The 27,500-nt window shown below is 40.0% G+C and overlaps 1 protein-coding gene across 6 annotated transcripts in view; it reads right to left on the minus strand.

The window, feature by feature from the left end:
• The window catches only part of mphosph8 (M-phase phosphoprotein 8), a 55,860-nt gene that overhangs the window by 10,844 nt on the left and 17,516 nt on the right, over nucleotides 1–27,500 (minus strand). For 2 of the 6 annotated variants that reach the window (XM_061918261.1, XM_061918260.1), the window contains exons 8-9: nucleotides 7,680–9,897; nucleotides 2,298–7,299 (exon numbers count right to left, since the gene is read on the minus strand). The exons of 1 other annotated variant lie outside the window; for it this stretch is intronic. In XM_061918261.1, the coding sequence (XP_061774245.1) occupies nucleotides 5,975–7,299; nucleotides 7,680–9,897 (3,543 nt within the window). In that variant the 3' untranslated portion in view covers nucleotides 2,298–5,974. Of the gene's footprint in view, nucleotides 1–2,297; nucleotides 7,300–7,679; nucleotides 9,898–12,016; nucleotides 12,476–12,554; nucleotides 12,612–14,386; nucleotides 14,483–16,970; nucleotides 19,033–19,113; nucleotides 19,195–19,280; nucleotides 19,413–21,724; nucleotides 21,782–24,527; nucleotides 24,668–24,817; nucleotides 24,962–25,738; nucleotides 25,940–26,029; nucleotides 26,993–27,500 lie in introns of those variants that run through there. 3 more of the 6 variants (XM_061918264.1, XM_061918265.1, XM_061918262.1) reach the window with 3 other exon arrangements.

Consider the following 27,500-nt stretch of genomic DNA (forward strand, 5'->3'; position numbering starts at 1 on the left):
GTGCCACGATTGGCTATAAAAGCAGCTTCCATGAAATGCTAAGTAATTCACAAACAAGGATGGGGTGGGGGTCACCACTTTGTAAGCAAATTGTCGACAAGTTTTAGAACGACATTTCTCAACGAGCTATTAGAAGGAAGTTTGGGATTTTACCATCTACGGTCCGTAAAATCATCAAAAGGTTCAGAGAATCTGGAGAAATCACTGCATGTAAGCGATGATATTACAGACCTTTAATCCCTCAGCTGGTACTGCATCAAAAAAAGACATCAGTGTGTACAGGATATCACCACATGGGCTCAGAAACACTTCAGAAAACCACTGTCAGTAACTACAGTTGGTCGCTAAATCTGTAAATGCAAGTTAAAACTCCACTAAGCAAAGCGAATGTCATTTATCAACAACACCGAGGAAAGCCGGCGGCTTCGCTGGGCCCGAGCTCATCTAAGATGGACTGATACAAAGTGGAATAGTGTTCTGTGGTCTGACGAGTCCACATTTCAAATTATATTTGGAAACTGTGGATGTGGTGTCCTTCGGAACAAAGAGGAAAATAACCATCCGGATTGTTATGAGTGCAAAGTTCAAAAGCCAGCATGTGTGATGGTATGGGGGTGTATTAGTGCCCAAGGCATGGGTAACTTACACATCTGCAAAGGCTCCATTAATACTGAATGGTCCATACAGGTTTTAGAGCAACATATGTTGTCATCCAAGCAACGGTATCATGGACGCCCCTGCTTATTTCAGCAAAACAATGCCCAGCCATGTGTTACAACAGCGTGGCTTTGTAGTAAAAGGGTGCGGGTACTTTCCTGGCCCGCCTGCAGTCCAGACATGTCTCCCATCGAAAATGTGTGGCACATTATGAAGCATAAAATACGACAACAAGACTGTTGAACAACTTAAGCTCTACATCAAACAAGAATGGGAAAGAATTCCACTTTCAAAGCTTCAACAATTAGTTTCCTCAGTTCCCAAACGTTTATTGAGTGTTGTTAAAAGAAAAGGTGATGTAACACAGTGGTGAACATGCCCTTTCCCAACTACTTTGGCACGTGTTGCAGCCATGAAATTCTAAGTTAATTATTATTTGCAAAAAAAATAAAGTTTATGAGTTTGAACATCAAATATCTTGTCTTTTTAGTGCATTCAATTGAATATGGCTTGAAAAGCATTTGCAAATCATTGTATTCCATGTATATTTACATCTAACACAATTTCCCAACTCCTATGGAAACAGGGTTTGTAGAAGAGCATGACAAGAGACAGGATTCTGACTGACGGGCAGTAAGTACCCGCTCCAGGTCGCAACTGTGGCACGTCTCTCTCTCTACAACAGCAGGGAAGAGTGCAATGAGCAACCGAGCAGTGACTAAGTTTGTGGCCAAAAGCTTGCACATATTTGCCACAGTGCTCCGGATTTTCCGTAGGTGAATGTTAACCTGTAGTCAGAAGGGTCGCTTGTTTTCCTTCAATTAGACATGTTGCAAAATGTTCATTCATGTCAGCAAATCCTACTTCAAATGTAAAACTAATCCATCCATCCATCTTCTACCACTTGTCCCCCTCAGGATGTGATAGAACGTGCAAAGTGAGTCATGTCTTTTTGATGGTCATTGGTTAGTTTTTCAAAATCACACATTTTCTCTTTAAATTTTTCATAAGCCATAGTCATGAAAACAATATCAAAAGAATGCTTGAAATATAATTTGCATGTTATAAGCCTTCATATATTAGTTTCACCTTGTTAATATATAAAAACCTTTACACCAAATTCCAATTTCTTGAACTCACCACAGAGATGACAAAGATTCTTAAGCATTTTAAAATCTTACATTCTTGGGTAATTTCCACATAAGTTTTATTTTGTTAAGTTATAAACATTTATTTCTTATATTTATGTGGAAAATAGTTATTTTTTCTTAGATAGATGTGCTTCTTAAGTTCTAATTGTAGGCTCTGTATGGTTGTGTTACCTCTAAACTAATCAAAATTGATACTAATCCACTTTTTTGTTCTCTTTTTTCCCCAAAAAGAACCGATAAGGAACCGAATCATTGAGCAAAATCGAAAGTGGAGCCGTGAAAATCTTATCAATTGAACGATTGCGGAAGAGAACGCTCAGAGTGTGTTCTTCAGCCTCTTAAGAAGCTTCTAAAGTGAGTTCTTCCGCAAGAAAAAGTTAAAAAAATGAACATTATTACAAACTTTTTTGAAAGTTTGTTTGTATTGGAGACAAGTGACGACGGCTTAAAAGTTTCCAACCCCCAATGATGACTAACTCCAAACAAATGGACACATGTAAAATGTTTTATTGTACAAGCACAGGTTCTGTTTCTTACAATACACGATAAAAAGCATCAACTGGGGCCAACATACGTTATTAGTAGTTCAACATCTATTTCAGAACAAATATTTGGACAATTTTGATAGCTACAGGAAAATATCATGGTATGTATGAAATACATCAGGGATGCTGAGGGCAAGCACGGTTACTGATACGACTGTTTGACCGGGACAGCGGGGCAACAAAGAGACATGTGCCACACAGTGAGTAATCCTTTTATAAGCACACTATGATTACTCAGTTGCTAACTCAACTTGTCTTGACAAATAAAAGTTTGATGTGAATGGGCTTAAAAACAACGCAAACAAGTCTTGCTTTAAGTGCAGTTCGTTACTGGAAGGACAATTCAATATCTGTCATTTTTTAATTTCTTGGCCAACGTAAAATAAAAGCGGAACATTACTGGCAGACAAAAGGAGGTAGATATATTTTTCTAAAACAGGCAATCATGTCAAGGCTCCCCTCTGAGGGTTTTTTATTTTTTAAAAACAGAGGGAAATGTGAATTTTTGAAGAGTTCTATGGTTTCCGACTTTCTGTGAGGCCGTGAACGCGGCATGACCACGGATGGGTACCGAAACCTAGCTCAACAAAAGGTACCGGTGCCAACATGCAGACCGGAAAAAGAAGTAGCCTGGTGGCAAGTGAGTGCAGAATGCGCCACCTGTTATTATGCAAATAACATGTTTATCGACCTTCAAGATGCATTCACAAACCACAAAATGATGTGCATCAACATTACATTGTTTATTTTTCCTATAATAACTATGACAACTTGTTGTGGATTTTAGTACTTATTTTGGAATGCAGTAGTTAGTCATTTCCATGGGTGCCAAACTTTTTATCTTGAAAGGCTTGAGTGAAAATATGCCAATGGTCCACGGGCCAAACAGCCATTTTTACCAGGCAACTGGGGAATTTAACCTCATACCGGCAATGATTCAGGAAAAAGGTCTTAGAAATTGTCACACAGTCCCGTGCTTAATCCTGTTTATCATGTGAAGTGAATTATATTTATATAGCGCTTTTTCTCTAGTGACTCAAGGCGCTTTACATAGTGAAAGCCTGATATCTAATTTTTACATTTAAACCAGTGTGGATGGCACTGGGAGAAGGTGGGTAAAGTGTCTTGCCCAAGAACACAGCGCCAGTGACTAGGATGACGGAAGTGGGGATCGAACCTGCAACACTCAAGTTGCTGGCACGGCCGCTCTACCAACCGAGCTATACAATGCAACTCTTTGACCTACCTCTTAACCCAAAAACATTCAAAAAGGTCATTTTCTGCAGATTTTCACCATTTCCAGGTGTTCTGTCACCAGGTCCCCAGGGATATTTTATCTGATCGCTTTCAAACTTTACCAGGACAGACTAAACCTAAACGCTTCAAAATTTAACTGAAGATGTGGGCGTAGTGTGGCGAGCAAGATTATCTTTCTCCATTGAGCGCCAAAAAGTCCCAACTTTACTGTAGTGTAGGGTTTGAAAATTCCAGACCTAACTAGTTAGCCTAAAAAAATAATACATCGATACATTTTGAGGTAGAAAAAAACGGGCAGCTCAATCACCAGAATTGAAACCAAAGTACTTTATATTAGAAAGAAATTAAATCAGGTCGATCAATTCAAATAACTCCTGGGTGTCACAGTAACCTCTGATGAAAAAGAGAAACTGATTGCCAGGTCAAAACAGCTTCGACAAAATGAGTCTTATATTTAAACATCTCAATTGACACCAGAGTCCTCAAAACGTATGTATGGTTTGTTCTACTTTACGGCTGTGAATGTTGGACTTTAAGTAATCAAAAAACTGAGAAAATTAGAGACAACCGAAATGTGGTTCTTCAGAAAAATACTCTGCATATGATGGACGGAAAAGAAAAGTAACAAAGAGGTATTGGCGAGGGCAAAAACAAGATTTCTAATTGCAACGATTCGAAATAGGCAGCTGAAATTCCTCGGACATATCATTACAATAGGCACCTTAGAAAAACTGATGTTAACAGGAAAACTAGGAAAGAAATCTCCCGGTCGAAAACGGACAACATATCAACAGCCTAAGACATTTCATGGGAAATATCAACAATATAGAACTTATACATAGGGCGGACGACACAGAAGACTGGCGAGCCCTGATCATCAATGCCTGCAATCAGGCCTGATACCCCATGATAAGGACTCTATATTAAAAAAACTGTACCACTGTGGTTTTTAAGTTAAAATTCTGGTTGAGCTGCCATTTTTCCCCAAATTAAATCTATGGCTAATAATGTATATATGATATTTTTACTATAAATTTCTGGTGATTAAGCTACCAGATTTGTACAGTAAGATCTGACTTTTTATTTTTTTTTACAGAGGAGCCTTGCGATCATGCCATCAACGATTGTGGCGCTTGAAAGAGGTCAGGATGAATATGTACTAAAGTTGGGAGACACCCTTTGGCGACCAGGAGGGGCCCAATTTGGCCCGCAGGCCACGCGTTGGGCATCCCTGTGCTAGCCTGTTCAACTGAATTGTCACACATTTCTGTAAATTGGCATTGTTGTCTTTAAACTAAAAAGTGCATGTTTTCCATTTTTAAGTACTGGTTAGGGCCACATTTAAGCACCGGCACCGCTTCAAAAGTTAGTGCACTGTACTAGTATTAGTTAGAATATTAACAATACCCATCTGTAGTCCTGACAGGCATAAGGAAGGCAAGGGAAAGAGGAAGTGGGGCCGGTGAGAGACGTCTGCACAAGAGAGCCATGGGAAGTTAACTTACACCTATCTCCAAAATGAATAACCTCAAGAAAATACAGTTTGATTCTGCATTGACATATTTTGCCTGTAAAACTAAGAAAATATTAAAACTTCTAAGCCTGTGTTTTGCATCTTCGGACTATTTTTCTCAAGTGGAATTTTTGGAGGAGACAATGGCTCTTATGACAGTGAAAGTGGCAGAGTCCGTTTTTAAAACATAAAACATCAGGGTGATTTTGACCTAGGTTGTTTTTTTAAAACCACCCTGTAGTGTTTCTCTCTGAGAGACATCCAAATACACCAATTACTAAAACTGTAATACGCAGTCACTTGCTTTTCGGCAACATTGCAATACACATAAAAAAATGAAGGACCAAAATAACTTACATGAATGGGCATGTGAGATGTCTATACACAGTGCTATGGATATTGGGGCCATCTACAACATGGTAAGTTGGCTTAAGAGTAAAATAGTTCAGGAGTCAAGGTGCTCAATTAACAGCTGTCAGAAAGACCAAGTACAAAGATTTGCTGGTAGATGCTGCTCGCTTACCCAACCAATGTTACCACAAATATAAACCAAAGTACGGACGATTTTCCACACTGATCATAAGGTACTGTATATGCAAACTAATCACACAAGGCGCTCAGTTTCACCCACTGAGTTGCTATTCATGCACAAGTAAACCACTAATAACTGGTTCTAGTTGACTTGATTCCGAATAGACCAGTTTGACCGGGCACTCTGTCCAAATTGTACATACAATATTACGATGGCTAATAAAAGACTGGTGGAAGCATATTTTTTAACGTACAGTAATTTTGTTTGTTCATTCTAAAGATGGTTGATAACAGAACCTATTCCAACATGTTTGTACAATCTACAGTGACAGATAAACAGGACCATCCCACTCTGGGTTAGACACGGGAATTTCTAGTGGCTGTTTCGGCCCTTCAGTTTGTTTCTGGACAGCTGTGTGACCTCGTCTTTTGATTGACTGGATTGAGTTGTGTACATAATATTTGACCTCCCGCCACGTGCGGCTACTCAACGCAGGTTCGGCAGCCAAGCAAGCGTCGCAGTCCTTCTTGCCGGGCACTTTGACTAGATTACAAAAGTCTCCAAACTGACGCCTGACCGCTGCCTGCTCCTCACCACTCCACAACCTCTTGATTCTTTTCTGAGGCTTGGCGGACGGTGGGACTTGTTTCCTCAGAGTAGTCACAGATGGACTTTCTGGAACCAGCGGCAATCTGTCGGGAATGCCAGCCCCGTGGACTGTTGGGACAACCTGTGCAGTCATTGAAGTTCTTGGTGGACTTGTTGGGTAGGACGATGTACTGGAGTTGTTCAGAGGCGTGAACGAAGACACCATCATGCTATTTCTGTCGTTTAGGGGTGAGGAGAACGCAGGGACCATTGGCGGACTTGGAGAGTTCAATGGTGTGTATGTAGGAAGCATTGAGGTACCTAAAACACTATGTGGACTAAAACTAGGAAGCATTGGGACATTTAAATGGTCCTGAGGGGCATACATAGGAGACTGTGGAATACTCAAGGAATTTTGTGAATATGAAGCTGCCATTGGGTGTATACTGTTGAGGTCTGATGTGTACACAGGAGACATTAGTGCATTTGTAGTGCTGAGTGGCGTAAAAGTGGGAACTACTTGAGTATCTGTCGCGTTCAGCGCCGTGAATGAGGACATCAAAGGCTGACTGGTATGGACCATATCTGAGCTGGCAGGACATAAGGACGTATATGTTAAAGGCATATCTTGTGTGTAATGGGTCGGTTCTGTCAGGTTAGTGTGCGGTACCATGGTCATGCAACAATTTGAACTTTCTCTTAAGTGTTCTTGAAGCCCTGAAGACATGATACAACCAACTGCCAGGTCTTCCAAATCTGTCCTTGTGTTGGTTTGGACCTCAGATACTCCTGTCTTTGGATTGACGTCTTTGCTATTCATTTCATCCTTGTGCTGGTTACTTCTCCTACGTATGGTCTGAATGCTGTTGTGCACATAGTTTTTGATATCTGTCCATGATCTTCCACTGAGATCTGGTTCCGCAGCTATGCAAGCATTACAATCCTTTTTGCCTGGGACCTTCATCTTTCCAAAAAATTCACTCATGTTATGTTTTACAGCAGCTTGTTCTCGTTCACTCCAGGGTCGTCTCTTCAGAGTGGCTTTTGATGGAGTTCCTATAAAGATAACAATAATCATTTAATCTAAAGCCTTAGAAATGGTAACATTTAAAATGATTTATCATCAGCAAAATATAAACTGTATTCAGTGATTGACAATAGCGTCTGTTCCACCAAGCAGAACCGTTCAGTACACATGGTTCCATGGTCTAGTGTCCTAACATGTCCCATATTTAGATTGTTTACTTGTGCGGTTAAGACTTAGACACGCTATTGTCTAATAATTCAGAATGCATCAAGAAAAAAAAAGACAATTTATGTAATATAAGTAAAACTGATTAAGATTCACCAATTTACTGTAGCGCATCAAACTGGACCACTTGGTGGAAATTTGACTTATTTTAACGAGTCATGAGAACAAAATAAACGATGCTCACCAATGCTCAGTGGATTAGCTGAAACCGGTATCTGTATTCGTTCCAACTGGAGCAATTGCTTACTCGCTTCCTCCAGCTGCGTTGCATTTTTGGCCAATTTGTAACACTCCTGGCTGCTCTTCTTCAGCAACTTGGCGACTCCATCCAACTCAGGTTCACTGAGGCTCATGAGCTGCCAGCAGTTGGCGATTCGCTCTCTCAATGAAGGCGACAGGAGTGCCTCTGGGTTTTTTACACCACATTCAACTGTAGCCCTTCGGAAGCAGTCGAGTGCTCGGATGAAGGACGGGCCTTCCGTCCGTGCAAAAAGGTAAGGGTTACTTTCCATCACACCGGCATTCTGGCGGTTTTCCACAAGAAGGTCGAGTGACAAACTCATCTTCTCGGTAAGCAGAACCAACATGTTCCTTCCATACTGACCTTCTAGTTCCAACCGAGTGAAGTGTTCACCGAGTTCCACTTCCAGCTTGGTGCATTTCTTAATCTGATCCGCAGATGGTACAAATTTACCACAAAACTTTTTGCTGGTGTAAGTAAGCAAGAGCAGTCTACCGATATTTCCTACCCGTGCTCTGTTGAAGAGGCAGACATCTGCTAGTGTGGCCTCACTTAGTTTTTTCCAATTGGCCACACTAGGACTTTCCTTTAGCTCTTTCCTCGCTTCATCTTCCTCATTGGTGATGAACCTGTGAAGTTTTATCAAATCCTCTGTCACACTTGATGTGTTCACTTCTACTTTCCTGCCTTCCTGCTTTAAAGATACTGATAAAGATTTTTGAGAAAAACAGTGGTTCCATTTTGTATCCACCAGCTGTATGAACTGCTTAACTTCACTTTCCGTTTGGCTATTTTCGGTCATACGACTTTCGCCAAAAGCAATTTCTGCTGCTCGTTTCAAAGAGTACCCAATCTTTGAGACAAGGGAACATGTTTTAAACTTAGTGGATGTTGGATCAAACCCACTTGCTTTTTTGGCCCCCTCAACAGCTAATTCAAACCTTGATGGGTGACACAGTTCATGCAAATACTGTACACTGTTGTCAAGCTCTTTGACCGCAAGCATGAATCGACCTAATTCTCTCATTTTTTGTCCAATGTAAGCAAACTGAGACTTGTCATGGTCGTACTTTGCAGACAAGGCATTGCCGTACTTGCAAATGAGTGGATCATTTTTGATATGCCTCGCAATGTCATCCTGATGCATGATGTGGATAATTTCCTTGCAGCCTTCTGTTAAGAACTCGGACATTGGAAGGAGCTGTGAGGTCGTGCTGGCATTTGTGTCTCCCTGTTTTGGAATTCCGCTGGACATTTCATCTCCCTTTCTGGCCTTGCAGGAGCGCTCATGCCTCCACAGATCAGTTTTGCGATAAAAAGTGTAGCAGTGCTGGCAAGGTAGAAAGTCCCTAACGCATATTTTTGGACTTAATTCCTTTTGGGATCCGTCTTCTTTACCTGGATTTGTGAGACCTTTGGTGTTATGCTCATAATCGCCATTACTGCGTATTTGGTCGAGCAAAGATTCTCTGACTCTTGAGCCTTTGGGAAAGTGGATGGCATGTGCCACGTCTGTTTCGTCAGCATGTTTCTTTTCTAAATGCTTTGCTAGTTGGATGAAAGGCATCTTGCAATATAAACAGAAATGCTTTATGCATGGCTCCTTTTTAACGTCTTCCTCATCAGTGCTGGGTTCCGGTGACCTAACCACTTTCCTACACGCCCTTTGACTTGTTCGTGTCGGTTGTTTGGTTTCGGACGTTTTCCTTGAATGACCTAACCTCCTTGTTCTGTCTTGTGAGCCCGCTTCACATGAGACTTGGGCTGTGCAATGAGGTTGACCTGTCACCCCCTTGTTTGCGTTTTCACCTGTGTAGCTTGCCTTGTTTCCTTTAGTTTTGTCCAAATGCTTTACCAGAATATTCTCCACATCTATAGTCAGATTTGGAATATTAACAGTTGGTCTCAATTTACTTGGCAAAACAGCTTCTGTGTCTTGTAACATCTTATTTCCTTGACTTTTATGATTTAAATCTGAATTGAAAGCAGTCTTTCCAGAATCACTCGCATCCTTTTGGATGTCTTTATGTGTTCTGGAGTTGGTACTTGCACAACTGCTTAGTGTTTTCTCGCCAGTTTGTGGGAAATTTAAACACTGCGGAGAAAAATAATCCTTTGGACTTTGCTCTTCAAGTGACCTCTTCTCTCCATTTGTATAGGCCTGTAAAAGAACAAGTATACATAAGACTCCTGGCCAAATCAGACCCTACCATAATTACACTGAGTGAATTAGATGAGAAATGCTTGTTAGTGCAATTTCAAAATATGTGCAGCTGTGTAATGCACCAGCACCTTGGCAATGCCCTCCTAAGACGCAGGCTCATTCAAACAGGCTCATTCAAACAGAAGTGAACGTGACGGCCACACGTCGCATACTAGCCCAAACAAAACAAAAACGACACCATTTAAATCGCTGGTACAAAAACCACGTCACCCATTCAAGAGCAGTTAATGGTTTTATTGGATCAAGCAGTGCTATGACACTGTAAAAGTATAAGCAGGAACCAAGTAAATGGTGTGATGGGACGTTGACGATGAAATGGACAGAAAAAGCAATCATGTTCGCATACTTTTTACATGAAACCTAACTGATCAAACTGGCTGCAAACACTTTGCAGTCCAGGAACAACCCACATGCATGGCGGGGGAAAAGTCTTGAGTTGTGTAGAGCCTCTCTCAAAAAAACTATATTCATTCTAAAAAAGGTATGCCTTAACAGTAGCTTGATTGAAAATAATCAAAACTTAGATCTCGCGGACATGAAGGGTGATTGGTGCATGGCACAGTGCACACAATGTGCAATGACATGTTCTTTAGGCATTTACAGTATGTACCTGCTTCTCCCATACTCTCTTTAATCAGAATTCCTCCAGAGTCTCGTTTCCTGCGAGAAAAAACAAAGTCATAATTATAACACTGATAGTGACAGGTGCAAGATAAGCAAATCAATGTGGTAAACCTGAATAACCATTCATAACATATTGCTGTAAGATCATTGGTTCTACGTCAAATAGCTTTGCAAGTCAAGGTCAACCATGCATTACTATTATCTTACATTTCTTGATGCATTATATTGCAGTGAAATTGTCAGTGATTGGCCAGATCTCACTGGTCTTCAAATAGTTTTACACATAAAAAAGTGCAACAAAATGAGAAAATGAAACTTAAAGCACGCTTACCTGCATCTGTTTCTCGAATATTCTTCCGAGCACATTGATTTTCCCAAAATGTCCTGTCAGAATCGGTCAGAAGCCTTAGAAAATTACGAGCTGGTTGGTTGAGCCCATTTTGTATGCTTCTTTCCAGTAAAATCACATCGGCAAAAAGTTTCAATCTACTAAAGTGGCTGGCTTTTAAAAATCCTAGGAGTAATTATACTTTTGTTTGAGCACGAACATAATATAAAGTTTACCTTAATGTTTTTTTTTGACAAACAGCAACACCGTACGCACACACACACAGAAACACACAGCGGGCAACCAAGGTGCAATGCGCTGAGAACTACAGATGGTTGATTGGTAATCCCAGTGAGGAACACAGTCTTGTCTAGACCACATTGTAAGGACACGAGTTGAGAACATGTGAGGTGGGAACCACCATTACTGACGGTTCCACAGCATTGCTATACTGGAGCAGCCAGTAACAGACCCCACTTTAAAATGTCAACAAGAAAAAGTAAATATATTTTTTATTATTATAGCCAGTCACTTGAGAACCTCTGAGGACGGCCACAGTTGTAGTCAAAACTGTCAACTACAAAAATCAAGACACACGTCTGGCTATAAAAATAAAAAAATACATAATTCTTCGAAGCCCTAATGAACCTAATCGGACCAGACAAAGTAAAGTTTGTCAGCTGAACAGGTACAGCTTTCTGTGGGCTTTTCAGGTTTTTAGTGATTTGTGGGACAGCCACGTACACACTTTTAGATTTGCCTGTCTTACTTTGGACCAATTGACACACATTCAAGTTTAACTTACGTTGTAGGGACCTTAAACACTGATACAGTTGAACATTTATTTGAGCATATTATTTGTAAGGTGCAAATAAGATAATAGTCACTGAAAGAGAGTACAAAGGTAAATATTCATTAGAATTTGAGTATGTGAGCTGAATTTATAAGACACACAAATGCTTGATTTTAAGTGCAAAGTCCCATCTCCTATTTTTTAAGTCTGTTGGACTAAGTTGCAGCACATAACTCTCAGTCAGTTCCCATCATGCCAATTCTAAGCTTCCAATCACAACGTGATTGGAAGTGACAGACAGACATTGCAAATCAAGATCTATTTTTAATAGTTGGACAGCCCTGCTATCATGCAAGAAAAATAAATTATATACAAACATTGTTTTCGCAAACTCAAACAGATTTTTTAAAACATTAAAATTACAATATGAATCAAGCATTTAAATGAAACAGACTCAAAATTATAAGTGCAAAACATTCTTCTTCTTCTGCTATGTAGACGGGGAACTTTTGTGGGCTCAATAAAAACAAAACATTTCTTTGCCAACTACCGCTTCAAACCTCCTTTTCTCAAAGCTGTAATGCGATTTTTGACATAAAATTTAATGTCAAGCCAATCCCTGTTTCGAAGAGCTGTTGTCTCCAAGTCCAAACAGTTATCACAATCAGTTTTACCAGGTACCCGGCATGTTGTGATAAAGGACATCATGTGTCTTTCCACAGCAGAAACCTCCACCTCACCCCACTTCTTCCTCTTGCCAAGTCGTCGCCCTGCAGACCAACACACAAAACAAAGTTGTTCTTAACATGTTCCTTACCTTTTTGAAATGTAAGATTGAAATAGTCTTACCTTGCATTCTTCTCGGACGTGTCTGCTTGTCTGTGGCCCGTGTGGACATTGGTTTATCTGAGGGGAAAAAATGAATTACTGCTTCCTATTGGATAGGTTTTAAATATATACAATTGTTGTAGGCTTTCTTCATTACTGTGATGTTAGTGAAGACATTAGTATGCACCACGGACTGAAGTATATTTGGTGAGGACAACATGTTTGAACACCAAAATATCAAGGACGACAGCACGGTTGTTTGTTTTCTTTCGTTATATACTGCTATATTTTCATATAGTATTAGGTACAAGAATGGCTTATGAATTTACATCACCACAAAATGTATCAGACATGGATCTCATCAAGTATCAGAATATGTCTTCTATTCACAATGACTTGTCCAACTACTGTATTTTCGGGACCATATTATTATTATTATTAAGGTTTATTTGAAATAGGGACGGATACAAAAAAAACATAGACATCTGAAACAGTTATCCAATGTATGCATCATAGTGTTTGTAGCCAAAGCTAATTTACAACACTTGTCCCCTAGGGCGCACCGGTGTAAAAGGTGCACTGCTGATTAGCGGGTCTATTCAGGTCTATGTTCATACAAAAGGCGCACAGGATTATAAGGCGCATTAAAGAGGTCATATTATTTAATTTTTTTTGTAAATGTAAAATCATTCTTTGTGGTGTACATAACATGCGGTGGTGGTTCTTTGTCAAAATGTTGCATGGATGATGTTTTACACATCATCTTCAAGTCGCTTTCTGACAGTGGCTTCAGGATGGGCCGTTTTGTGGCCGGTCTTATTTACGTATCTCACCTTTGACAGCCTCTTCTCACCGTCATCTTTGTTGGAGCGGTGTAGCGTGCAAGGATGGGAGTGGAAGAAGTGTCAAAAGAAGGCGCTAACTGTTTTAATGACATTCCGAATTTACTTCAATCAATATCGGAGCAGCATTTCCTCATTTGTGGCTCACTAGTGCAACAACAACAAGGCTGGAAATGTGTCCCGTGAAAAACCGTCCGATCGGAACTCTCTAATAACTCTCGTTCCTTGGGTGAATAATGTAAAGTCACTACACCAGTATGTTTTAGTGTTTTCATGGCAAGTTTACTAACAGATATAAGTAAGAACTTTACACTACTTTATATTAGAAATGGCAACAGTGGAAGATGAATGTCATAAGAAGATAGAGAAAAAGAAGACGCTTATCAACTACGGGGTCGCCACGGACTACAAAGGCGGACACGTGTACATTTTCAGGACTTATGCAGATCCCAAATACAGAGCAACAGGTTCCAGATAGTAAGAAACAAAACACCAGATAATGTTTTACCTTATACACACACCATAACAATATTCCTATGTTGAAGCACAGTACAATCCACCAAGCGGTGCGGCTTCATAGCTCACCAAAGTCCTACTAAAACATTTTGATAGATTATTGAGCGCCGTGTATAATGTTCTATATTTTCAATGGAACATATAACATTTTGGTTTTGTTTCCTTGAGTCATATTGCATATTTCTTCTGTGTGACTGCCATCATATTGCAGTCTTCACATATCTCTTATGTGTGACTGCCATTTACTGGTCACACTTATCATTTCACCATCTACCAAAAGAAATAGCTTTGAGGTTGGTAAGCAAAACCAAAAATATTCCATATATTAGGAACACCGGGTTATAAGGCACACTGTCATGTTTTGAGAAAATGAAAGGGTTTTAAGTGCGCCTTATAGTCTGAAAAATACAGTAGTTGACTGGCTGAAAACAAAGATTTACAAACATTTAAACAGTGTAATGTTGGGATTTTGTTTAAGCTCTGAAACCCTCTTACCCGGTGGATCTGACTCATAGGATGACTCATAGGCTGATTCAGGGTCACATGGGCCCCGGGGGGCTCTGGCCTGGGTGCTGTCAAGGTGCACTTTCTCTGTGGAGTTTAAAGAAGGTAGAAGAAAATGTATGAAGGGCTATTCTTTAGTGTGGCCCGCTCACACATACAATATACTCTTCAGAAAGTCGGGGATAAAAACATTCCATTGTCTGGAGCCTCCTAAAGGCTAAGTAGCGGTACTACGTGTGGTCTTGTTCTCATGATATCTGAATGTAACCAGCGTGATAGAGTGACCGGTTTTAAACAAAGTTTGACTCAAACAGAATATTTTGTGTTTCTTCTTGTTGTGATGTTTGTGGCAATTACAAATCTATGCAATTATCATTAAGTACTGTTTTTTTTTTTACATTCAGGTCATGTGCTTAAAGTAGCGGTTGAGTGGAAAATCAAGTTCACTTTATATGCTTAATTGTATTTCATTGTAACCATTAAACCATATCCAATACGCAAAGTATGTAAAACACAGTTTAAAAATCTCATAATGCCACAAATTCAGTCAGCCATTTTGAATATTCCGCTCCGAATATATTCGGCTATCTCTGGAGATTAACGTCACAATGGGAAAGCTCCAGCACTGTGGCTATATTATTAGATTAGTCATATTGGAAATACGCAAAAATTAAATGGTTAGAGATGTACTGTCTATCATTCACAATCCTTTGTAAGACATGAACACGTGTTCTTTCCTTTTTAATGTATTTTAAGTCGTAAATAAATACATCAAAAGTCTGCTAACAATGTAATCAATGGTGTCTCTCTATTTTGCCCACAAAATCCTCTAAATTAACCTTTTTGTAGCTGCGGACCGGTCAACGCTTGTAAGTGTATCTTGTGTTTTTTATGTTGAATTAAAAAAAAAAAAAAAAAAATGTAATTCTTCTGAGGCCAGGTACCAATGGTTGGGGACCACTGCTCTAAATAACCATCCAAAACCCGCCAACCATACTCTACTTACATCTCCTGTAACCTGTATATTAACCAAATATTAGCAATGTTGTTATTAAAAGCGAATGCAAACAAACTATTTCTCTGTGGCGCAATGATACATACTGCTAAGTAGCCCTATGCTGCCTTTACTGTTGAGCCGGCAGCGATGTCCTGATGCTCCCACATCATCGCGTCACTGCTCGTCAAAGTTATTCTAGATTATAAATCATGTCTCTCATCTGGATTACAGAAGGATTTAGCCTTGAATCTTGATGCTGTTCATCTGTAACAGTCAATGTATACCAGGAGACGGAGACAAACACACACAACCAAAGGCAGTGTCTGCAGGGAGACTTCCCTGTTAACCCTTCGATATACGGGAACGTATGGACATCCTATCAGTCGTCATCACATGAGAGCAGACATTGTACAGTAAGCTATCGTTCTATCATGTTTGTAGTTTGTAGTCAGTGTGTGAATGATGGGCAAATGTGGAAATACTGTCAAAGCGCTTTGGGCTCCTTAAAAAGGGGTAGAAAAGCGCTATACAAGTACAACCCATTTACTATTAGTTTGTAATTCTTGTATTGCACTTAGCAGTACTGCTACATGATGCTTAGTGTTTCACTTATGATGCATCTCTTTAGCAGAGCACATCTTATAAAACTTGTAAATCATCCTCCTTATATTCAGGATCAACATTATAAGGTTCTGGATCACAATAAGGCCAAAGTAATCGTTATAGGCTTTCACAAAGTCGAAGTTAATTATATTTATATAGCGCTTTTTTTCTTGTGACTCAAAGCTCTTTACATAGTGGATCCCAAGATTTAATTTTTACATTTAAACCAGTGTGGGTGGCACTGGGAGCAGGTGGGTAAAGTGTCTTGCCCAAGAACACAACGGCAGTAACTAGGATGGCGGAAGCGGGGATCGAACCTGCAACCCTCAATTTACTGGCACAGCCCCTCTACCAAACGAGCTATACCGCCCCAAGTCTGCACGATTTGCATTGTTTTTGGTGAGATGGTCAACGGTCCCTACCACTACGTCACGCGATGACATAACTGGCTTTCTCATTTTCTCTTAAAACGTCTCGGGAATCTGATACTATTTTGATCATATCCATTTATTTGCAAACTTTGGAAGTCTTTCGGTGTCATAAATCAGATATATACAGTAACAGCTTCATACAGAGGCTACTTGTTTTTCCACTATACTGCTACTTTAAAAGAAACTCAAATTAAGTTAAAAAGTCTTAATTCTTTTTAGATGCAGTCATTTTATCCCAAAGTAAATACTCTCAACTGTTTTAAGTAATAGTGTATAAACATGAGAACTATCAATGTGCGATGAAGTATCTAAAGGAGTGAAAAATGTAGAAACAAGTAAGAAATATGAATGTGAGTGATAATGCATAAATTAGTATAAGTATTTTGATGGGAGGAAACAGTAAAATAATGGGCTAAAAGGAAATGCTTGTATGGCCCCACCAAAATGACAAATGCATCACCTGATCCTCAAACATTTGAATAACAGCCAACATAAATCCAAATAGGAATACATTGTAAGTTTGGAAGACTAAATCATTTCATACCTTCGGGATCAATGCTAATATCATCCAGGGATTTGTCCTTGAACTCTGAAAGACGTCCATGCTCTAGAGCTGTAAGAATCTTGCTGATTTTAGCAAGTTGGAGTGTGCCCTTAGGAAGTCTGTAAAACTGTTTGTAGACTCTTATGTTGTCATGTCCCAGGATATCTGCCAACCGGTCTAACTCTCTTTTGGTGAGGTTGAGGACTTGGTACAAGGTTCCTGTTTGTTTACGAAGTTTTCTCGAAGTAAGATTCTCTGGGCTTTTTGCACCACTGATATTGGAAAAGTATTGAAGACTCTCACAGCCACGGTAGAAGATCAAACTGTCTGGTCTTGCAAATAGGTATGTGTTCTCTGGGTTAATCCCACATTCCTGCCGTTTGCTGACAAGCAGATCCAGTGCCTTTTGCATCGCTGGAGTCAAAAGTACAAGTACTTTAGTTCCCCGTTTAGTCCTTATTTCCACTTTCCGGAAATGCGGGCAAAGTCTCTTTTCGAGTTCTGATAGTGCGACATCCTCGTGTGGCTTTGGTTCATTGGGAGATAAATATGCAGAAAGCGGAACTTTTGAAACTTCGCCAGCATGGCTTCGATTAAACAAAACGACTTGGGTCAAAGTGACTTTCGTCAGCTGCATGTAGGTCTGGAGGGACGACTCTGAGGACAATCTTCTAAAAAGCTCCCGTTGCTGAGCATCCAAGTAGAAGTGCAGCGTCTGCAGGTCTTGGATGAATGGAAGCAACTGCGGAGGGTTCGACTCAGACTCTTGAGGTGTTTTAAGTGAAGCGGATGAATTCAGTTCTTTCCACCTGGTTTCATACATAGTGCGGAATGAGCGAGCGTCTTTGGCCGCGCTGTAGTCCCTTTGTGTCTTTGCACGTTTTTCAACAAGCACTGAAATTGTTTTCAAGCTAAATCCAATTTTGAGAGCCAGACTTGGACTACGGAATGTGTTTGTTTCACAACTGTAGCCTGCCATGTCTCTCACAGCTTGTACAACATGCATAAAATTTGCAGGCTTCAAGTGGTCTTGAATGGTCTTCAGAGGAGTGCTTTGCCTTGCGCATAGGAGAAGCCTTCCTAGCTCTCTCAATTTGTGCCGGATATGTTCATGTTTGCGGTCATCAAACCCATATCTCTTGTATAAATGCTCAGCATACTCGAGTGCATAGGAATCCGATTTGACTGCAAAATACACGTCGTCTTGAAACATGCTGTTGATCAGCCTCCAAAGTTGTTCTTTTATTTCAGCTGGCGGAAGTGATGCAAACCCAGAGATGGACTGGACGCGAGTTCTGCCAGGTTTACATGGACTATTAGTTTTTAACTTGCATTGCCTCAGGTGCCTCCAATGGGTCCTCTTTAAAATTAGGCCTTGACAATAAGGACAAAGCAGGAAATCTTCCACATGAGAGCCATCCTTTGGTTGCTTGCGAGGCACAACGGTTCCAACACCAGATTTCATCACTTCCACATTGTGTAGAAAGTTGCCCTCGTTTCTCAGATGCGCTATACGCACGTGTCTTTCTTTGGAGCCTTTTGGGAAGGACAAAGCCTTTGCAACCTCGGGCTTGTCTGGATGAGCATGCTGCAAGTGCCTTGGTATTTTTATAACCCCCGACTTACAGTACAAACAATAGTGCTTTTTGCTGGGTATTCTTGATCCATTCTTTTTTTTACAAATAGCAGGATTGACAAGGAAATGGTCAGGCGGTCCACCTGGGACAGAATCTCTGACAGGTTTTATGGCTTTAGCAGTAGTTTTTGGCGTTGGGCAGGATACTCTGCTAGAGGATCTGCTTCTGCAACTCCTGCGTACTTTTTTTGCAGGTGAGTGCCCCCTTTCAGTTGTAGACTCCAATGAAAGCTGTCCCTCATCCGACATCCTTTCTATTTTTTGAAATCTCCGCTTCCTCATTTTCTGATCAACTGGGACGATATTGGCCTTTTTGTCTGTCTTTTCACAAGCGTCTTGACCACTCTTAGAAATAAACTCTCTTCCAGCGTTGACTGAAGTGGGATCTCCAAGCTCCTTTGAATCAAAATCAATGGGCCCACTCATCTGTAGAAAATAAAATGATAAAATCAAGTCAACAGCCAATTTAAGCATTGTCATGAATAAAAAAAGAAGTCTTCAGCACACCTCTATACTTTCGGTCTTCATCAAACTTGGACTAGACGGCCTGTCCAGGATCAGATCAAGTTGAGGAGTTAGACTCCATGTCTGTGATGTCCAGAAATTTGAGGTTATATTTCTACCAGTGTACAAGATGCAATGGGAACATAATACTCAAAGTAACTTCAAAGTACCAAGCAGCTTTCATTTAGCTGGGGAAAAGTGGCGGATGAACTCTGAGAGTCATCAGAATCCGTGTAGTCTACAAGGCGAGGAGTGATTCCAACTCTGCTGGCTGAAATAACCGCTCCGGATTCTTCTTTGACCTACAAGTAGTGAAAAATGTAGATATGAATAACACAAATAAACCTATACAAAGACCACTATTTAAATTAAAAATATTTAGAGTAAGTTGTCCATTGAATTCAACTTTAACTCGTTCACATAAATAATTGCATCATAAAAACTCCAGCAAATGTCTTCAGGTCAGATTGTGATTTGTCAAACTAATGCTGACTGGTAAATGACTACTTAAAATGAAAGCATGGCAAAAATATAGAAAATCAGACTGCCACTAATGATGATTCCATTTTTATGTTGTATCCGTGTCACAATATAGACCCTACTCAGGCTACGGTCACACTGCAGCGTTGAATGTGCAATTCCGATTTTTCAGTCAAATACGATCTTTTAAGCGGACATTCACATTACAAAAAAAAAAAAAATTGGAAAGTGAATGCAATCTGACCCGCATGCGCACATGACGTCATGAAGTTGCACGCACTGCAGTGTTCACGGAAGTAAACACGGCTTCCACACTAGTCGGTCTCAGTACTGGCACATTTCAAGGATTGTGTGCAATCAAAGTCAATAGTTTCTGCACCTCAGAAGGAGGACGACAAGTATTTTGGCTCCGGCAGTTATACGGGTTGCTTTGCTTCGATGTGGGCGAACAGTCGGAGACAAGAGTGGTGGAACTTTCACGTTAGTCCCTAAAATTTTTTTTATTCTTACCTATTTTCTGTTCCGTTGCCAACTATTTTTTTTGTAACTGTCCATTTTGGCGAATAATGATGACGCTTAACACTTGTTGGGGATGTGCTCGAAGGAATGCAACCTGAGTGCGAGAGCGTTCCAATTCAGGACGCATTGCACAAACTATTCCATTTTCTTATAATAAAGCAGACAGTTGACTTTGGAATATTTAGGAGCGAGGAAATTTCACGACTGGATTTGTTGCACAGGTGGAATCCTACGACAGTTCCACGCAATAAATCACTGAGAGCGGCCCGTTCTTTCACAAATGTTTGTAGAAACAGACTCCATGCCTAAGTACTTGATTTCATACACCTGTAAGTGACTAGGACACCTGATTGTCATCATTTGGAAGGGCGGCCAAATACATTTGGCAATATAGTGTATGCCAAAATGCTAAAGATTAGCGCCGATAATCGGTCGGTCCCTAGTGAACGCCACAGGTGAACCAATGTAGACTTAAAGAACTGCTGAAACCCACTACTACCGACCACGCAGTCTGATAGTTTATACATCAATGATGAAATCTTAACATTGCAGCACATGCCAATACGGCCGGGTTACTTTACTAAATTGCAATTTTAAATTTCACGCCGAAATATCCTGCTGAAACGTCCCGGTATGATGACGCGTGCGCGTGACGTCACGGATTGTAGAGGGCATTTTGTTCCAGCATCGTTCCCAGCTATTAAGTCGTCTGTTTTCATTGCAAAATTCCACAGTATTCTGGACATCTGTGTTGCTGAATCTTTTGCAATTTGTTCAATGAACAATGGAGACATCAAAGAAGAAAGCTGTAGGTGGTAAGCGGTGTATTGTGGCCGGCTTTAGCAACACAAACACAGCCGGTGTTTCATTGTTTACATTCCCGAAAGATGACAGTCAAGCTTAACTATGGAACAGAGAGGTCAAGCGAACACGGTTGGATTGGACCACAGACACAAAGTACAGTGTATTATGCAGCGATCATTTCGAAAGATCGTGTTTCGAAGAGGCTCCCTTGCGAAGGGCAAAAATGGGCATCGCCACCACCCGTCGACTGGTGCTGAAGAAAGGTGCGGGGCCGACCTTCAGGTTGTACAGGTACGACCATATAATCTCACTAAAACATTAGTAACACAATAAGCAGATATGGTATTTTCCAGAATTATCCTAGTAAATTTGTCTAATAACATCTGAATCGCTCCCACTGCTCTCTAGTCTTTCTTTTTTTTTTATTTCTAGTCCTTCACTCTCACTTTCCTCATCCACGAATCTTTCATCCTCGCTCAAATTAATGGGGAAATCATCGCTTTCTCGGTCCGAATCCCTCTCGCTGCTGGTGGCCTTGATTGTAAACAATGTTCAGATGTGAAGAGCTCTACAACCCGTGACGCCACGCGCATACCGTCTGCTACTTCCGGTACAGGCAAGGCTTTTTTATTAGCGACCAAAAGTCGATGTTCTCTACTAAATCCTTTCAGCAAAAATATGGCAATATCGCGAAATGATCAAGTATGACACATAAAATGGACCTGCTATCCCCGTTTAAGTAAGAAAATCTCATTTTAGGTGGCCTTTAAAGTGAGCATAGATGCAGATGTTGAAGCCAACTGATTCTTACCCATGTGACGGTGCATGGAGGTGTCTCTGTTGGTGTGGAGACCTGACAGCCAGACGTCTGAAATCACAATTCAGCAGCAATGAGTGCATTTTGTTCACAGCAGCAAACATTGCAAATGTCTGACTTCAAAGTGTCAAAAGCAGTGTAGTCATGCAGTTAATCCAAGGTCAACACAATCAACCCATCTGCAAAACGGAATGACTAAAAAACCCCTAAAGCCTTTCCGGCAAGGCATTAGGACTAAACGTTAGTCCTCTCCATGGGAAAGTTGAGGACAACAAATAAGATGATGTCATTTGTCATGCATGCAGAACAGCAATTTAATAACAAAAAGTATGTTTTTTACATTTTTGTTGTTGTTTTTTTACAGTAATGTCAAAGACTGTCTCGTTCTCATAAACCCCATATTGCGTATTATCTCGTCTCGTGAGATGAGTGTCCCGTTACACCCAGGTTGTTTGACAAACACGGTAGGTATATTCGTTTCTTTTCGAAACGTTGCTCATGCAAAACTTTCGAAACCCCATTGACATAGATTAAAATGGATGATATGTAATAGGTAGTGTTCAAAATTAATCCACAGTGATTAATCTGATTAATTGTCTGACAGCACTAGTTGAAAAGTATCAAACTGTCACAATCATTAAAAGTTTGTAGGGGTTACATCCACACTGCAATGCCTTAATTTCCCTACAACATGCACCAAAAAAAAAGTGAAAAACTTTGTACGACAGGCTGCACAGCTTTGTTTAATTACTGAAATGCGAACAGAGGCAGAAACCACAAAACAAATCAGCATCAATCTGGTGCATTATATTGAAGCCACATGTTTGTAATCATTATAGCCTCTTTATTTGACCCTGACCAAGAAAAATGACATTAGGGATGTCCCGATCAGCATTTTTGGCCTTTGATTCCCCATCTGATTGATTGGCCCACTTTGAATCCTGATCCGATACTTTGGAAAAAAAGGTAGTGGAACTGAAAATGTTTAAGCAAAAGTAAAGACATTAACACATTTTTATGAAGCATGTCTTATTTAAATGTAAAATTTGCTTGTGTTGTAAATCAAATGTAGTAATAAATTTGCGGTATATAATGCGACATACAATTTTTTCAGCAAAATAAAGTGTCAGGTGCACAATAACTAAACAAAAGCAATGATTGCTTCCTATTTAAATCATAGGATTTTTGCCCTCAAAGCCTACACAGAACCAGGAACTCACTCCCTGTGTTTGTAAACAATGATAAATACTGTATTTTCCGTACCACAGTGCGCACTGCCAATGAGCGGGTCTATTTTCATACAAAAGGCGCACTGGATTATAAGACGCATTAAAAGGGGTCATATTATGATTTTTTTTCTAAATGTAAAAGACTTCCTTGTGGTTTACATGACTTGTGATGGTGGTTCTTTGGTCAAAATGTTGCATAGATGATGTTTTACACATCATCTTAAAGTCGCTTTTTGACAGTCGCTTTAGGATGCGCCATTTTGCGGGCACTTTTTCTTACGTGCCTCCACTTCGACAGCATCTTCTCCCCGTCATCTTTGTTGTAGCGGTGTAGTGTGCAGGGACGGGAGTGGAAGGAGTGTCAAAAGATGGAGCTAACTGTTTTAATGACATTCAGACTATACTTCAATAAATAGCGGAGCAGCATCTCCTCATCCGGAAACAACAACACAGGAAATGTGTCCTGTAAAGAAACGTCCGACCTGAACTCTCTAATGACTAAAGTTCTTTGGTTGAATAATGTAAATTCACTACAATTTTTAGAGCTTTGATAGCTAGTCTACTGACAGATATAAGTAAGAACTTTACACTACTTTATATTAAAAATGGCAACAGTGGAGGATGAATGTCACATAACAAGAAGATAGAGAAAAAGAAGAAGCTTATATCTACAGTGTCAGCATCGACTAAAATAGCGGATGCGCACGCATTTTTAGGACTTATGCAGATCTGAAATACAGATCAGCAGGTACTAGAAAGCAAGAAAAATTGCTTTTTCATAATATTGCGAAACAAAACGCCAGGTATTAATGTCTGCTAATGGGTGCCATTTTCGGTCCTTATACACGCCATAATAATACTTGTATGTTTAAGCACAGTATAATCCATCAAGCGGTGCAGCTTCATGGCTTACCAAAGTCCTACTAAAAACAATTTGACAGATTTTGGAGCGCTTTGTGTAATGTTCTATATTTTTAATGGAACATATAACATTTTGGTGTTGTTTACTGGTTTCATCTTGCAGTTTACATATATCTCTTATGTGCTACTGCCATGTACTGGTCACACTTATCATTACACCATGTACCAAATAAAATAGCTTGAGGTCGGCAAGCACAATCAGAAATGTGCCGTATATTAGGCGCACCAGCTTATAAGGAGCACTGTCGAGTTTTGAGAAAATTAAAGGATTTTAAGTCCGCCTTATAGTCCGAGAAATACAGTACTCATTAAAATCTGAAAATTATCGACCTAATTTCTTTAGTACCCATCATACACTGATACTACGTTCTGTCCCGCACTGACGCTTATGAGACAAGGTTTATTTGCCGCCATGAAAGTGAGGATTAGTATCATAGAAGTAGACAATAGCCGCCCTGATACGATGCGTTCGTTGCAGCCGTCGCTCATATTCGAGCCGGTGTTCTGGCAAGACATGCGGCAGGTACCCTCCTGGAATTTAAACCCCACTAGTAAGGTAGCCGGAAATGTGACCGCAACTCACTTCCAAAGGAGTCTTTTCCACAAATATAGTCCGTGAAGGACCGGGACATCCCTAAATGACATACCTGTCTGCTCCATAGTCATAAGACATGTCTTCTCCTGGCTGTATGGCCCTCAAAGCAAAAACACAGGCATGGTTTCACCCTCTTTAGTGGTCGTCACTGACAAGGCGTCCAAGCTGCCATCTTCTTGGGCCGTGTCAATACTTTAGAATAGCAGAAAAGAAATGAATGGACTTTAATATACTGAATTACTTTTTTCATAATCTAACATGATTTTCATAACCAACAACTATGCTCTTTTACGCCATACATTATCACCAGCTGTGTCTGCTATGGAAAAAGGGTCAACTTACCACCATTGTCTTTTCTTTCCCGTAGAAGGCAAAACAAAGACAGCTCCTCCATCTGACTGACTCCACAAAATGGATCAAAGTCCATGTGGGCTCCACCACAAAATCTCCTTTTGAGAAAGGGGATTTGGCAAACATCCCCTCGACCTGTCGGAACAAACGAGACGACACTTTAGACTTGAGGAGTTAGTGCGCCACGTTAAAAGTGTACAAAATAACTAAAGAGAAAATAATAGTAGGATTTAAATAAAGTTTTCTCAACGCAATCAAAGCGCTTTAGTTCTTTCGAATTGGATAAGAAAAGGGCCAATTTGTGCCAAGGGCCTCTGTGAACACTACCACACACACATTTACGTTTATATGGCGATGTGGGGACCACATGGAGCAAGGCGGCTAAAGTGTCTTGCCTAAGGACACATCTGCAGTGACTTGGCTGGAGGAAGGTGGGTTGGAACTAAGAACTCTCCAGTTTCAAGACAGCCGCTCTACCACTTGAACCACCCCACCACCCAAAAACAGAGTTTTCCGGTATATAAGCCACACCCACCAAATCCCAGAACCCAAAAATATTTTCCGTATATAAACTGCACCGGACTATAAACCGCACCGGATTATAAACCACAGATATTTTTTTTGTGAAATGAGTTATTTACACATAAATATTTTGTATACAGTAGAATAATAATGTATATGTTTGGCCAGCAAAATATTTTAAATTATGTGAAAATATTCCATTTGGTTTGAACGGGAATATATTGTACCATATTTTCCAGACTATAGAGCGCACCGATATATAAGCCGCACCCACCACACAAAAAATTAAACATTGCATGTATTAGCCGCATCGGACTATAAGACGCTGATACATACATTGTGAAATTAATTATTTACGTATAAATATTCTGTAAATGTTTATTTATATACCTTGATTGTTTCCAAACGGTGTCAGCCGCTCCCGCCCATATGCTCCTCTCTCTCCTCTCATCAGCTGCTCATTTGCCGATGACAATGTAAAGTAGATTTTGCTTTTTCAAATGTTAATTTTTGTAGCAATATGGTAGTTAGTGACATCAGATCGTTTGTGAGGGCACCAAAGGGAGTTCAGCTTGTCATTGTTGTTGTTGGCTTGTTAATAAAGAGAAGGTTGGTTCATCAGCCACTTGTTATGTTTAAAACACAGCACTGTTAAGTTTGTCAATCGAGGTTCCACGGTACCTAGTTGACTTAAACTTATGCGGTCCTGTTTCGCTTTTTTGAGTGCATCATCTGGGGGCCGTCACAAATCTTCCAACTAAAAACACAAGAAAAAAACGTTAGGACGTTAACAGTTTGTTTGTTCTACATATTTTACATTCCATGAAAATGTTTGGAGTTACAGCTGAAAGATCTGGCAGACATGGTTTTCTTGGTCTATTGAGGGCCAAGGCGGCTACCGTCTTGCTTCAAGTGTGTGTGGGGGTGCACATTTAAAAAGCCATGACTGTCAACAAGCCAAAACAAATGTGATTCTCAGCCCCTTTTCATACTTGAGGGGTCTAGCTAGCTGCAATGCTAACACATACAAAAGTCGCAGTTTCACTCCAAGACAAAATACGTGAACTGAGGTTTCTTTGAAACACTTTTTCATAAATGTAAGTTATGAGTATACGCTATCTCTACCCAAACCTGATAATCAGGTGCGAAATACAGAACAAACGTTTGGATTATTTACAGGGCGGCTGTGGATTCATTATGATTCAATTTTAATCCATATTTACTTGGAATAAGCAATGAAATTCAAGAAATAAGGGAGAATATAAAGTATAATATATATATATACATATGTATATATTAAAGCCATTTATTCAACATGTATCCACTTTAATGTGATCTTTTTACCCTGTTTTTTTTGTTTAACACCAAATAAAAGCAATTTTGACGGATAAGATAATATGCTAATTTTGAGAATTGAATGCAAAAAGGTATTAAGTATGACTTACTTGTCTGGTCCAAGTTGACACTTTGGCTGCAATGCCGCGAGTCTGTCTGCTCGCTCTCTCCCGCCGTCTGTCATGTCAAGGAGCGCTTGTTGCGTCGCACCAGTACATCCAGGAAATGTGGTAAAAAGTGACTATGACCGGCTGTCGTGCCACTGAAAGTGTATCAAGCTGACCCAAGTGTGCCCCTACCCCAAAAATATAAATGCCTTAAAAATTCCAAGTGTATATATATATATATATATATATATATATATATATATATATATATATATATATATATATATATATATATATATATATATCACAGGGTGTCTGCAGGTTTCAGCAAATCAAATTTAAGACTTTTTAAGACCTTTTTAATTCCGCCTTGAATGAAATTTAAGACCGAAAAAAAATAATACAACAACCTCAATGACAATCAGTCAAGTTTACTTTTTGTATGTTTATTAATAAAAAAAAACTGATAAGCACCACTCTGCCAAACAGCTTATCAAAAATCTTGAGAGATCCAAAAACGTTGACATCCAAAACAAACAAACAATCCAACATCAACGTCAGTAAAAACATAATAACCGAGGTGAGGGTAAAAATACCGATACCGAGACCCGTTGACTTGGTCGAAGAGCAGGTTTTGGATGTAAGGTGCTAATCCGTGTCTATTAATATATGCTGTTTTATCCTTTCCGCAGGAAAATGTATTAGCAACC

Source organism: Nerophis ophidion, linkage group LG13 (assembly GCF_033978795.1).
Source record: "Nerophis ophidion isolate RoL-2023_Sa linkage group LG13, RoL_Noph_v1.0, whole genome shotgun sequence".
NCBI lineage: Eukaryota > Metazoa > Chordata > Actinopteri > Syngnathiformes > Syngnathidae > Nerophis > Nerophis ophidion.